This window comes from Lycium ferocissimum, chromosome 9, assembly GCF_029784015.1.
Source record: "Lycium ferocissimum isolate CSIRO_LF1 chromosome 9, AGI_CSIRO_Lferr_CH_V1, whole genome shotgun sequence".
Classification (NCBI taxonomy): Eukaryota; Viridiplantae; Streptophyta; class Magnoliopsida; order Solanales; family Solanaceae; genus Lycium; species Lycium ferocissimum.
In genome coordinates, this window is record NC_081350.1 from 13,319,670 (window position 1) to 13,334,084 (window position 14,415).

The 14,415-nt window shown below is 38.4% G+C and overlaps 1 protein-coding gene across 1 annotated transcript; it reads left to right on the top strand.

Moving 5' to 3' along the window:
• The first annotated feature begins 7,276 nt into the window (after nucleotides 1-7,276).
• Nucleotides 7,277-13,758, top strand: LOC132029663 (ELF3-like protein 2). Its single transcript, XM_059418970.1, has 5 exons — nucleotides 7,277-7,984; nucleotides 9,135-9,507; nucleotides 9,627-9,939; nucleotides 12,261-12,312; nucleotides 12,451-13,758. Exons 1-5 carry the CDS (start codon nucleotides 7,799-7,801, stop codon nucleotides 13,462-13,464), a joined length of 1,938 nt encoding a protein of 645 aa, XP_059274953.1. The 5' UTR covers nucleotides 7,277-7,798; the 3' UTR covers nucleotides 13,465-13,758.
• Nucleotides 13,759-14,415: the final 657 nt, after the last annotated feature.

The window sequence follows — 14,415 nt, forward strand, 5'->3', positions numbered from 1 at the left end:
CAAGTTAAGTTTGTCTTATTGGGACAAACTTGTAAGTATATATAATGAAAAGTTATGCCTCGACGCAAAACTAGTTAAAAATAAAACTTTTCTTATCAATTACGACAAGGTTTTATCTCTTGTTTCCGGTGAAGATCTATCTATAACATATTTACACGACCAATCAATTATTGTGAGTATCTAGCAGGGGTGGGCGTTCGGTTCTTCGGATCGGTTTTATCAAACTTCGATTTGGCTATTTCGGTTTCGATTTTTTGAAGGTGGACACCGAACACCGAACCCAACTAGTTCGGTTCGGTTCTTTCGGTTTCGATTTTTTGAAGTTTGGTTCGGTTCGGTTTCGGTTTTTTTAATTCAGTTTTTTTGATATGATATTAGAAGCGATTCCATTTACACTAATTCATATTCTCAAAAGCAACAAAATATAAAACTAACAAATTAAAATCAAAATCAAACAAACAGGATACACAAGAACGAGTAAAACCATAACCATAATATAGGATTACTAGGTGTTATATACATACAGTAAGAATTATTAAGAAAACACATAAAGCACATACATTAATCCTAAAGACACATCCTAGTCACCTTTCTTTGTTAAGGATGTTTGATTTTCTCAACTGAAGTGGAAAATTAGGGATACAAAAGTAAAAGAGAGCTTATTACAATTGCGTTTTTTTGGGCTTAAACTTAATAGGTCTGGACTATTTTAATTTTTTTGGGTAATGTATAAATTTCGGTTCTTCGGTTCGGTTTCATCAAAGTTCGGTTCGGCTATTTCGATTTTAGTTTCTTGAAGTTAGGTTCGGTTCGGCCTGTTTTTCGGTTTTCGGTATTTATGCCCAGCCCTAGTATCTAGGTTTCAACCTTTTCTGCGATGCAAAACAATTCGTTAATTGCAAAATAAATCAGGTGACTTCACAATCCAAGCCATAAATTAATCTACACAAGAAACGTAGCTTAATCCCAACGACTGCCTTCCTCAACTTCTCCTTAAATTAAATATCTTTGCTTCTGATGCACTCTGGATCCAAATTGGATCGAAAGTAGCAATTTAAACTAGCCTAAAGAGTAAATGAAGTAGAATTACTCTTGACAGCCAAGTTTAAGAACCCTAAATTGGGATTCAGTTGAAGAAGAGAGAAAGGAGTATTATTTCATAGAAGAATCTGATTGAATGCTTTTACAATTGATGAAACTACACTTTATAGCCTAATGAGGTTTTGGCGGCAAAGTTAGTTTTAACTAACTTTATGACAGCTCATACCCATGTGCAGTGCACATGACTGTAACTAACACTACTAACCACCTCACTAATCAACTCCTAATTACAGCTAAGCAATTACAAGAAATGTAAATGAATTAAAATGAATTACAACTGATAGAAATGACATGCACAAATTCTGGATCATATCAATACTTCCCCCTTGAGATGATCCTTGTCCTCAAGGATCAAAGTGTGGAAATTGCTGTTGGAATGAGTCAAAATCTTCCCAAGTACTATCTTCCTGAGCTGAGTTAAGCCATTGGATGAGGAGTTGAGGGACAGCCTTGCCATGCTTTTGAACTAGCCTTCTATCTAGGATTGCCTCAGGATACAGTAAAACAGGACCAGCTTGAGATTGAACCACTGGTAGGATAACTGAGATAGGCTGAGAACCCAGCTTCCTCTTGAGTTGAGAAATATGGAAAGTAGGATGGATTTTTGAGCCAGTAGGAAGAGCTACGGTATAGGCAACAACACCAACCCTTGCAGTTGTCTGAAAAGGTCCAAATAATTTAGCAGAGAGCTTTTGGTGAGCATGAGGCTTCAATGATAGCTGTCTGTAGGGTTGTAGCTTGACATAGACCCAATCCCAATCGCATAAGTTCTATCGGTCCTTTTTATCGACCAGACTTCATCCTCGCTTCCGAGCTCTTGTTAAATGTAGTTTAAGAGCCCTCAATGTAGCTTCCCTAGCCTGCAAACTTCTGTCCACCATATCTAATTGAGAATCAAAGGGCAAGTAAGGTAGTAATGGAGGTGATGGTTGACCATACACAGCTTTATAAGGGGACATTTTAATGGAGGGGTGGTGAGTGGTGTTGTACCACCATTCAGCAAGGGCTAACCACTGAGGCCACTCCTTAGGCTTCTCACAAGTCATACACCTAAGATAACATTCTAAGCATCTGTTAACAACTTCTGTCTGACCATCAGTTTGTGGATGGTATGCAGTAGAAGTTAACAATGAAACCTTCTGTAGCTTGAAGAGTTCCTTCCAAAACTTACTAGTAAATACCGCATCTCTGTCAGAAACAATGGATTTAGGCATGCCATGCAATCTAAATACTTCATTCATGAACACCTGAGCTACATCCAAGGAAGCATAGGGGTGCTTTAGGGCAATAAAATGAGCAGTTTTGCTCAACCTGTCAACCACAACAAAGATGACCTGCTTCCCTACAACTTTAGGTAGGCCCTCTATAAAGTCCATTGAAATGTCTTGCCAAACCTTGTCAGGAATAGGCAAGGGTTGAAGCAACCCTGGATATGTTACATTTTCATTTTTGCACTTTTGACAAACATCACAGTTCCTTACATAAGAGTACACATGTTGCTTCATTTTTTTAAAATAAAAATCTTGTTGTAACCTTTTGAGAGTAGCAGTTATACCTGAATGTCCACCCATGGGGGAATCATGGTAGAAGGCAACTAGGTTTTCTCTCAAAGCATTATCAACACCTACCAAAGATCCTTCCTTTTCTACTTAGAATGCCAGAATGGTATTTATAGTGAGGCTTGTGACTTGAACTTTGGATTGTACGAATCGGGTCGCTGCAGGCTTGGATCTTGAATCCAAGAAGTCTTGACAAAGATCCAACGACGGATCGATGAACTCCGAGAAATCTTTGAAAAGTTGTATAGAATCCTGCTTCCTAGACAAAGCATCAGCAACAATGTTTTCTTTACCCTTCTTATAGTCAATGGTGTAGTCATAACCTAGTAACTTGACCAACCATTTTTGTTGACTAGGGGTGGTGATTCTTTGCTCCAAAAGGTACTTAAGACTATGATGATCAGTCTTAATAACAAATTGTCTACCCAGAAGATATGGCCTCCACTTTTGAACTGCAGTCACCAAGGCTAGAAGTTCTCTCTCATAAACAGAAAGAGCCTTGTTCCTCTCAGACAACCCTTTACTGAAGTAAGCTATAGACCTGTTGTCTTGGACTAACACAGCCCCCATACCGTCACCAGATGCATCAGTTTCCACAATGAACTCTTTTGAAAAGTTAGGAAGAGTCAGAATAGGTGCAGAAGTTACAGCTTTTTTCATATTTTCAAATGCAAAAGTAGCAGCAGGATCCCATTTGAAGCTGCTTTTCTTCAGTAGATTGTACAAGGGTCTTGCAATAAGGCCATAATCTCTAATGAACCTTCTGTAATAGCCTGTGAAGCCCAGAAATCCCCTCAGCCCTTTCAGAGTAGTTGGTTGGACCCAATCCAATACTGATTCCACCTTTTGTTTATCCATAGATACCCCTTGTTCAGAGATGACATGACCCAAGTAATCTATTTCCTTGACCCCAAATGCACATTTACTTTTCTTAACAAACAACACCTGTGCTCTAAGAACTTTGAAAGCCTCTTGTAAATGTGTTAGGTGATCTGTCCAATTCCTGCTATATATGAGAATGTCATCAAAGAAAACCAATATGAATTTTCTGAGATGAGCATGGAAAATTTGGTTCATTAGACTTTGAAAGGTTGAAGGGGTATTTGTGAGACCAAATGGCATAACTAAGAACTCATAATGGCCATGGTGAGTTCTGAATGCAGTTTTATGTATGTCTTCCTCAAACATTCTAATCTGATGATAGCCAGATCTTAGGTCCAACTTAGAGAAATATTTAGCTCCATGTAATTCATCCAGAAGTTCCTCAATCACTGGTATAGGGAACTTATCCTTGATTGTGCAGTTGTTCAACTCTCTATAATCCACACACATCCTCCAAGAACCATCCTTTTTCTTCACCATGACAATAGGTGATGAATAAGGACTGGTACTGTGCCTGATTACTCCAGTCTCCAACATTTCATCCACCAATTTCTCAATCTCATCTTTTTGGACTGCAGGATACCTGTAAGGTCTAATGTTTATCGGTGAAGTTCCATCCTTGAAAATGATTTTGTGATCATGTGATCTTGAAGGTGGCAAATCAGTGGGAACTTCAAACAAATCATTATACTCCTCCAACAAAGCTTGCATACCCACCTCAACCTCAGAATCCACTTGAGTAACTTCTATACTTATCAATTCTACTGCATTTTCTGTAACAGGTTCCTCTTGATACCTTCCAACTGAGATCATGCATAATTCTGCTGGTTTGGCCAAAGAACTTGTCCATCTTATCTTGTTGAATCACTTTAGCAGATGGTGGTTTAATTCCTCTCAGTGAGACCTTGTGACCCATAACAGTGAATTCCATGCTTAACTTGTTGAAATTCCACATAATATCTCCCAAGGTAGATAACCATTGAATACCAAGCACCATATTGCATCCTCCTATCGGAAACACCAAAGATATCTGAATCAAAAGAAACACCTTGCATCTTCCACATCAAATTTTTGCACACATAATTACTATAGACCTTATTTCCATCAAAGAACGGACACATGAAAAGGTGAGATGGCAGTCAAAACACACCCTAGCCTCTTTGCAGTGTTTAAATCTAGAACATTGTGGGTGCTTCCAGTGTCAATCAGCACATGAATTGCCTTACCCTTTACAGAAATGGTAATTCTCATGGTTCTGAAGTCATGGATACCATTCATTGCATGGACTGACACATGAGGTAATATGGATCCCTCAGAATCAATTTCTAGTCCTTGACCAATCATGGATAAGCACTCAGCAGGGTCCAATGAGACTTCCCTTAATTCAGTAATTTCTTCACCCTCCTCTACTTCCATAGAAAACAGTTGTCTCTTCTTTTTACAAATGTGGCCAAAACTGTACTTCTCATCACAGTTGAAGCACAACCCCTTGCTCCTCCTCTCATCCATTTCAGCAGGTGTTAGTAATTTGGCATTTCTGTAGGGTGGTTTGGGTCCTATACTAGCATTAGTTTGAGGTTTAAAGGGTGCATTGGTGGATTTAGCTTGTAGGTTCTGGTTCTAGTTTTGGGGAAAAAAAGAATTAGCACGGTTTTGGGAAAAAAAAGAATTGGCATAGTAAGATGGTTTATCATTTGAGAATCTGATCATATTTTTGGGGTTGGGATTAGGTAGCATCCCAGTAAAAAGTTGTTGTTGGGCAGCAATGGTTTGTTCTTGAATTTTAGCCAAACTAACAGCCTTAGCTAAGGTTCTTGGTCCTAACATCTTAACAGTCAGCCCAATCTCAGGTTTCAACCCTCTTACAAAACAACTAACAACATACTCCTCAGATAATTCCACCCTTGTTAGTAATTCATCAAAAATATCTACATATTCTTGAACTGATCCTAACTGCTTAAGTTCCTTGAACTCTCCCATTGGACCATCAAACAGCTCTTCTCCAAACCTAGCATACAAACACCTCACATACTCTCCCCATCTTAGCCAATCTCTAGTTATTCTACTTTTCATATATGACTGATGCCATTGCAAGGCTCTTCCTTCTAGTCTACATGATGCCATTTTCACTTTAGCACCCTCTTCTATATCCTCCACATCAAAAAATTGATCACATTTATACAACCAAATCTTTCAAGTTTTGTCCATCAAACTTGGGAAATTCTAACCGATATTTCCTATTAGTAGCGTTTCATACCTCTCATGTCCGCAATTCCTCGCAAAGCCGCATCGCCTACTTCCGTGTGCCGCATTTCGTCATAAATCCGCCGCATGTCCATTGATATTGTTTCCTCCATTACCCAAGAGCATTCTCTTAATTTTCTCCATCGTTGTGCTACTCTTTCATCCACCATAGCGCGCATATCGAAATCGAAGTCGAACTCCATCCATGGAGTTTTTGAGAGAATCGACTTCCTTCCTTAATTCTTGCATTCTAGTATTGTGGTCACCCATCTGTCCAGGTCAGAGAATCACACGCTCTGATACCAATGATGCACTCTGGATCCAAATTGGATCGAAAGTAGCAATTTAAACTAGTCTAAAGAGTAAATGAAGTAGAATTACTCTTGACAGCCAAGTTTAAGAACCCTAAATTGGGATTCAGTTGAAGAAGAGAGAAAGGAGTATTATTTCATAGAAGAATCTAATTGAATGCTTTTACAATTGATGAACCTACACTTTATAGCCTAATGAGGTTTTGGCGGCAAAGTTAGTTTTAACTAACTTTGTGAGGATAATACCTACGTGCAAAGCGTACACGATCGAACTAACACTACTAACCACCTCACTAATCAAATCCTAATTACAGCTAAGCAATTACAAGAAATGTAAATGAATTAAAATGAATTACAACTAATAGAAATGACATGCACAAATTCTGGATCATATCAGCTTCCCCTTTTTCTGGGGTTCATTATCAAGATTACACATTATTCAATTGCTCCATTTATTATACTGCCATTAAGCTAAATCCAATAGCCTGTTTAAGTGGTTTAAGTTATACTGTTTATGCTATGTCTTCCATGAGAGGAGTTAGCTTGTTGTCAGGAACAGAGTGTAAATTGATTGGAAATTCACCATTGTTGATACTTGAATCTCTTGAGTTTGAAATTTGAAGGAGAAGAGAAAGATAAGATTGGGGAAGAAGAACCCTAAGTTACGCGAGATAGAGGGTACTTTCGTCCTAATATTATTCACTTAAAGTACTTGAGGGTCAAAATAAAAACATTCAGATGTGAGGGGTAAAATTTAAAGACCAGCCCAAAATAAGGGCATTTGTGCCAATTGTCCCATGATTTTCAACGTTAATCACGCAAGTCTGAAATTCATTCTGAAGTGTTTAAACTTAAATGAACTTATAAACTTCGGCTACTCTTTAATATACGGGTCCTCAAGACGGCTATTTGTGCACCTTCTTAAGCCGAACTTTTGTTAGCCCAATAGACCAATTGGCCCATATTGAACTCCAAAATCACAATCTCATCCACCGTCATGCTGTGATCATCAATGCAATTACTAGCTACAGCAAAATATTATTTACGTGTCGAATTTGAACTTGAAAGAGACTAATGACTTGGTTATAAAAGATTTGGGACAAAAGTTGCAATAAAAAGTGAAAGAAAATCTTATCTGTGTTCCAACCAAATATTATTTTAATCTAATAAATAATCACTTTAGGAGCTTCTAGGTTCTCTCTATGGTCTATCCATAACAACTGGGTCCACCCTTAGGCACTTTTGTATCCTTTCACTTATAGCTCCTTTGATCTTTCTTTGACCTTTTTAGAATCCCTAATTCTTGCCTTTTTGGCCCTTTTCTTCGAATCAATTCTTGTTTAGTTTTGCTTGGCTATTCTCTCTTCTTATCATTTCCAACTGCTACTTTTGTACTCTTCAAAGTACATGTTTTTTTTTCCCTTAGTGGGTGTTTCAAGAATCGCTTGTTTTTGAGGTAAAGAATCCATTTTTGGTTCTGGGTTGGTCGAATTTTGTGATTTTTTTGGTGGGTTTTAAAAATCTTGGTGAATTTCTCTGTTTTTTCCAAGTGGGTCAGTTTTTTTGCAGTCAAGAAACTGACTTTATGTTTTTTGATCTGTGAGATTGAGCTGTTTAAGCTAGGAAAAGTTTGATCTTTGAATTCTTGGGGTTGTGAATTAGTTAAATTTGGAGTGTGGGATGAATCTGTAGGAAGAAAAAATGAAGAGAAAAGGTGAAGAGAAAGTTATGGGGCCTATGTTTCCAAGGCTTCATGTTAATGATACAGAAAAAGGAGGTCCAAGAGCACCTCCAAGGAACAAAATGGCTTTATATGAGCAGCTTAGCATACCTTCTCAGAGATTCAACAACTCTGGGGCAAAGTTGGGGCCACCTTCCTCAAGCCAGGTACAATAAGTTCTCAGCATGTTTATTGTTGTTATGTGAACAAGATATGTGTTGCTTGGTTCCTTAAACTTTATAATAGAGTCAGGGTCTCTCTTTGATTTCCTGTAGTTTGGTTTATTGTTCTAAGTGGTTTTTGGATGATAAATTACTCCCTGTGTTTCAGTTTGTTTGTCTTAGTTTGACCAGGTACGGAGTTTAAGAAAGTAAAGAATTGTGGTCTTGAACATGCCATGTGGGGCGTTGGAATTAAAGAGTTGCCAAATTAGGAAAGAGACATTATTTTTGAAACAGACTAAAAAGGAAAGGAAAGCAAGACGAACAAATTGAAATGGAGGGAGTATTTAGCATGCCTCTTGCGTTACAGTTGGTTTCTGTTTGCTGTTTGAATTATTAGATTATGTTTCAAGTATTGGAGATTACAGTGAAAGAAAATCTTGTAGCCTATTGCTTTGGTGTATATGGTAATGTATTAATTTTCACTTCACTTGGTTAAACTTCAGTGTATCGCTTGACATATCATGGAAGGATCGATTGTCTTTTCCTTATGAGTACAAGTGATTTCTTTTTTTGTATTATCTAGTGTTGATCATCAACTGGATGTGCCTGTTTTTAATTGTCGTTTTGGGAAGTTCATTTCTGAGAGCACTATCCTTTTGTATGTTTTTGTGTAACAACTACAAAGTGCGAGAGAACCCTAAATACTTAGACTTAATGCATCAGAAAGATGTAATGGTAGCTGTGTCAATGTTATATTTTTCCTTCCCTTAGCATATTATTTTATTGTAGTTATGGTTCCTTTACCTTTTTGACCTACTTTGACATTGCTTTATCTTGAGCCGAGGGTCCTCTCTACCTCCGAAGGTAGGGGTAAGGTCTGCCTACACTCTAGCCTCCCCAAACCCCACTTGTGGGATTACACTGGGTATGTTGTTGTTGTTGTTGTCCTGTGGTCCGTGAAAATGTGGGTATGACATTTACGGTCACATATGATTGTGTTTCTTAAACTGTGTAGTGATGCTACTGCTGGGCTTTAGAGGTTTCTTGATGTTAAACCATCTCTTTTTGGGCTATATTCATTGACTGTGTAGTTCATCAATAGCTGTTAATTTAGTGGTTGAGTAAGCTGACTTGGATCAACTATTTGTTGCAGGGGAGCGGGCACGACAGAGTTGTATATTTCCCTGTACAACACCCTCCATCCAGACATCTAACTGATAAACCACCTGGCCACAGTTCCGATCCCACTACTCTCTTGCAACAATATGAATTGAAAAAGAGAACAGAAGAGGATGACTTTACTGTCCCTGTCTTTGTTAACTCCAAGCTTGGTCAGGCCAATGGGAGTCATAATCTGGATATGGAAAAGCTCCCTCCCTCCGGTCCAGTCTTTTCAGGGCGTCCTAATAAAGAGTTGGAAGGAGTTACAGATCTAACTTTGAGACAACAGCGCAATAGCCAAAACGAGGAGAATCCCAATTCTCTTGCTAGTAGAGAGAAAACAACCTCAAACTCTGCATCCAAGGGTAAGCTATCCAGAAGGTCTTATAATACAAATTAATCCAACTTTTGCATTTCTCACGAATGTATGAGTCTTCTACTGACTTTCACACATTACCTAAGACCAGTATATTTCAATGACCAGAATGCAGAGTGGATCCTCAGGTTGGTTGTACCATCATACCTGAATCTGTTAAGGGTATAGATGATGGCGATCCGTATCCCATGAAAGAATTTGCACCAGAAGAGCAGATAATTACTAATGATCTTATTAATGATACGGAAACCCAGGAACACAGGACATGCAAATCATTGCAAACAGGATTTTTGGACCGAGGTGACGACTTATCTGAGGCTTCTATAGTGGAATCTATATCTGGAACAGACATCTCTCCTGATGACGTTGTGGGAATAATTGGCTTAAAGCGTTTCTGGAAAGCCAGAAGAGCAATTGTCAAGTAAGTTCGTGTTGCCTTCATATTGACATTTAAATATCCTTATCACATCATGCAAAACCTCCAAATGTGTACCATTCCTTTTGTCAGTTGGGTGGAGAAATTCTATTGACTAGCTTTTCTTTAGACCTGACTTTCATTTTCCTGATGGTTGTACTACCCAGTGCCACTCAGATCATGATTGATAGAGTGAGACAAAATGACCCCCCTTGTATGTATCCTCATGGTCTTTTCTTATGAATATAAGGTATGCTCTCTGATATATTTTCATATTCAATAGATAATATTGTGCATGTGCAGTTTTAAGGCATGTATTGAGTACAAAGGATGTTTGTTTACCAGGCACTTTTTCCTTGGTAGCCTTTGCTTAATAGAATATCTCAGCTCCTGTTTTATTTTTATTATGACTTGTGCATCATTATCTCCAGAGTCCAGATGATCTTTTTGTGTGGTGGTTTATCTTGCCAATTGATGAATTTTGAGTGACATGTTTAGGTATGTAAATCTTTATAAAAAATGGTTAGGTATGTAAATGGTCGTGAATGATAATTTTGAACTTTGTGAATTAATTGTTGATGAAAGAGATGCAAGAGCAACAAATGAGAAGTACCATTTTATTAGAATTTCCCAAAAGGAAGGTTTTTATTTCATTTTTTGTATATGTTTTTAGCATTTATGATTTAATGATTAAAAAATAATTTACCTTTGTTTCATGATTCCAATAGGCTAACTTGGAGTTCTGAGACTTCCATAAATTTTGCATTAGCATTTGTTATTCATCTCTTTGTTTGCCTGAGTTTGTTTTTATTAATCTTAACAATCTATTATCCAACAATATGGGGAAAAGGAGTTTGTCTTTGCTATCTAGATTTGACAGATTATTGCTATATTTAGACACGTTTGGATGGGATAATAGCGTTTAGAATACTACTTTGGGTAACTTTTATATTCTCTTAGAGATGCCAGTGGTATCCCATTGCTGATGTACATAAATGCCGAATTAAGGTTTTCTGTGGTCTCACGCTTTTCATGTGTCGCGGCTGAACTAATTCTTGAAGGAAATGTATGGCATGGTTGTAGAAGTTGTATGGGTAGATCTCTTGATGCTCAGTCTGATGATTCCCACAAAGTGGGCATTGTGGTTTACAGCAGCCCTTGAAGGATTTCAGCCGTGGATGACCTTCATAGATAGCAACTGTGGGGACCATGTTAGACTGTATTTTGTGCAAGGTGAACTGGCACTAGATCATATTCACTGTCGATTTGATATATTCTGCTGGGAATTCTTTTTCCTCTTTGTCCTTGTTCTTGGGTTGTAAACCACTCTTGCTGGGAACATAACCAGGTTATGGCGGTGGCGGTGGTGGTGGTGTAAGAAGATGATAGCTCTGGCAATTAGCATATGTAATTAGGAATCAGGTATAAAGGGTAGTGGCTTTTTTTTTTTTGGGGGATTGTTAAGGGTAGTGGCTTTAAAGGAGAATATACAACAACACCACCACCAACAACATACCCAGTGTAAACCCACAAGTGAGGTGTGGGGAGGGTAGAGTGTACACAGACCTTACCCCTACCTTGGGAGGTAGAGAGGAGACTATATGTGCGGTATACTTTAAAGGAGACTATATGCGCTATATTTTTAAGTCTTGATCATCCACAAAGAAGTAGGAGGAATCTCTAACTCTTTCCACATATCTATTGTTTGTGCTTGTCTAACTTTATCATGGCTTTTGTCGCTTTCGTTAGTTTCATTCCAATTTTGCTTTGTACTGTTTGTGCTTGTCTAACTATTTCTCGTCATGTTTTCTCTTGAGCCAAGAGTCTTTCGGAAACAGCCTCTCTATCTTCTGAGATGGGGGTAAGGTCTGCGTACACTTTACCCTCTCCAGACCCCACACCGTGGGATTTCACTGGGTATGTTGTTGTTGGCGTAGGCTCCGCTAGATGAAGCTTTGTGGTCATCAGTTCACGTGATATAATATTACACATTTTCCCTTATGAGTAACAAATTTAGTGGCATTTTGGTTTGAACTTAAGATAATAATAATACAGTAGTGGACTTGTGCAGAACTTTTCTTTTTGCATATGTATTGAAGAATGTCTCTTTTTGTAGAAAAAGATTTTACCATTTGGTGCCTATTGACTGTGTAGACACTCTATATATATTGCATTGCTCTGTCTCTTCAAAATGATTTTTAGCTGTCTTGTTTTATTGTATGTAGTAAATACTTTTGGCCTCATGCTTCTGAAGAGATAATCTCCTTCCATTTATTATTTGCTCTTTTTTTTTTTTTCCTGACGCTATCTCCGTTGTTCTGGTACAGCCAGCAAAGATTGTTTGCCATCCAAGTGTTCGAGTTGCATCGACTAATAAAGGTAAAGCAACTCCGGAGGCTGAATCACTTGCAGCAATCGGTTGTTCGCCGGGGGGCTGGGGGGGTGGAAAAGAAAATGTAATCTATATACTGGTTTTTGATGCGTTAGTACGCCGCTCATGCATTGTTATTTTAACAGGTCCAAAAGCTCATTGCCGGGTCACCAAATAGTATGCTTGAAGATTCTGCTTATCTAGACAAACCTTTAAAGAATTCGTCTGGCAAAAGACTTCCATTGGACTGTATTGTTAGAGAATCTCAAAGTGTTCCGAAGCGCAAGAATGATTCTGAGAAGCCTAACTTCAGGATGGAATACTCTGCTGAAAGCACTGTGGGAAAGCCATCTCTTTCTTCTGTGCAAAATGGTAGCCAGCTCTCTAGCCACAGACCATTTTCAGGAAATCCACTGCCAACACCTGTGACAAATGATTCTAACGCGGGTCCTTGGTGCTTCCAACAACCTCCGGGGCACCAGTGGTTGATCCCGGTGATGTCTCCTTCTGAAGGACTTGTATACAAGCCTTTCCCTGGACCTGGATTCACGAGTGGGCCTCCAGGATCGACTCCAACGATGGGGAACTTTTTTGCTTCATATGGAGTTCCTGCTCCTCATCTTCATCACTATCAAGGGATGGGAGTTCCTTTTACGCCTCCAACTGGTCATGGCTACTTTCCTCAGTATGGCATGCCGGTTTCGAATCCACCAATCTCATCATCTGCTGCTGAAGAATCAAACCAGTTTACCTTGCCAGGTTTGCAACGCCAGTTTTCTGGAGTGGTTGATAACTTTAATAACATTCAACATGAGGACTCGAGTAATGTTCCGAGTGAAAAGAATGGAACTATTCCCGATGTTGTAAGGTTTCAGGCCACAAAAGATAATGAGCTACATGCCAGCTCTGCAAGTAGTCCAAGTGAGAGACCTCATGGAACGGACACCGCAGAAGGAAGAAACATGCTCTCTCTTTTCCCCACATCTCCAGCTACTGACAACCCTGATAGTAGCCCCCAGGCTTGTGTGCCTGATCATCCAGCAAGAGTTATCAAGGTTGTACCTCACAATAAAAGGTCTGCCACAGAATCCGTTGCTCGGATATTTCAGTCTATACAACAAGAGAGAAAACAATATGACTCAGGTTTCACACATCTATAGGTAGCACCTTACTATGTTGTGAATATGACCATTTGGTCATCCAAACTTAGATGTAGTAGTTTCGGTCAATTTGTTGTAACCTTTCTGATAGTGTACGTTATAGCTGGAGTTTAATGTGGTTGCTTTGCCCACTATGTAGATAAGCATACCTACAAAATTGCATTGTATCTTTGCCCGGTGATTGCTTAGTCCAGCTGTTGTATACTGAAGTCAATTTTGTTCCGTCAGTCGTCATTTTGAGTTGTAATTTATCCTTATGTTATTCTCTTTCTTTCAAAAAACTATTTCAAGTCATCATTGGGTTGTAATTTACCCTTTTATTCATCTATCTTTTAGATTATTATATATTATTTTTGATATATTTTGTTAATGTTAGCAGCTGATCTTCATTCATCTAGATTTATCCCAGCAGATGTTTTGTGTGTTTGAAGGCACCTTGGAGGACGTAATGTACACTAATTGAACTTTGTCTACTCAACTCTTGGTGAATAGAGTTACTAGGTATTTGCACTAGTGCGAGGATACCTTGGGTAGTATAGTTGAGATGTGTGCAAGCTGGTCTTCGAGAATTTTATAAGGAGCCAGTTAGGTGATGGTTATTTTAGCCTTGATATTGTTTCGGATAGTTATAATTAGAATGTTGGAATGCAGCATTCAGAAGATTTGAGTGACAGTTTTGAGTTGTAATTTTGTGAATCAAGAAATGAACCGAAATTAGATGACCTGAGGTATAATTTTATGTTAATGCAAGGTGTTATTATGGAGAATTGATGTGGAGAGATATTTGAAGATGAAGCTCCATCAAGTTCTACTTATTGCTCTTTTCAACATATTCTCCTACTTGTTCAATAAATTTTCTCACCCACTTCTAAAGTTTTGCACTCATGAGCATATCTAATCATAAAGATTTTTTAAAATATTACCCTGTTTTGGAAATCTCTTTCGCGTAGA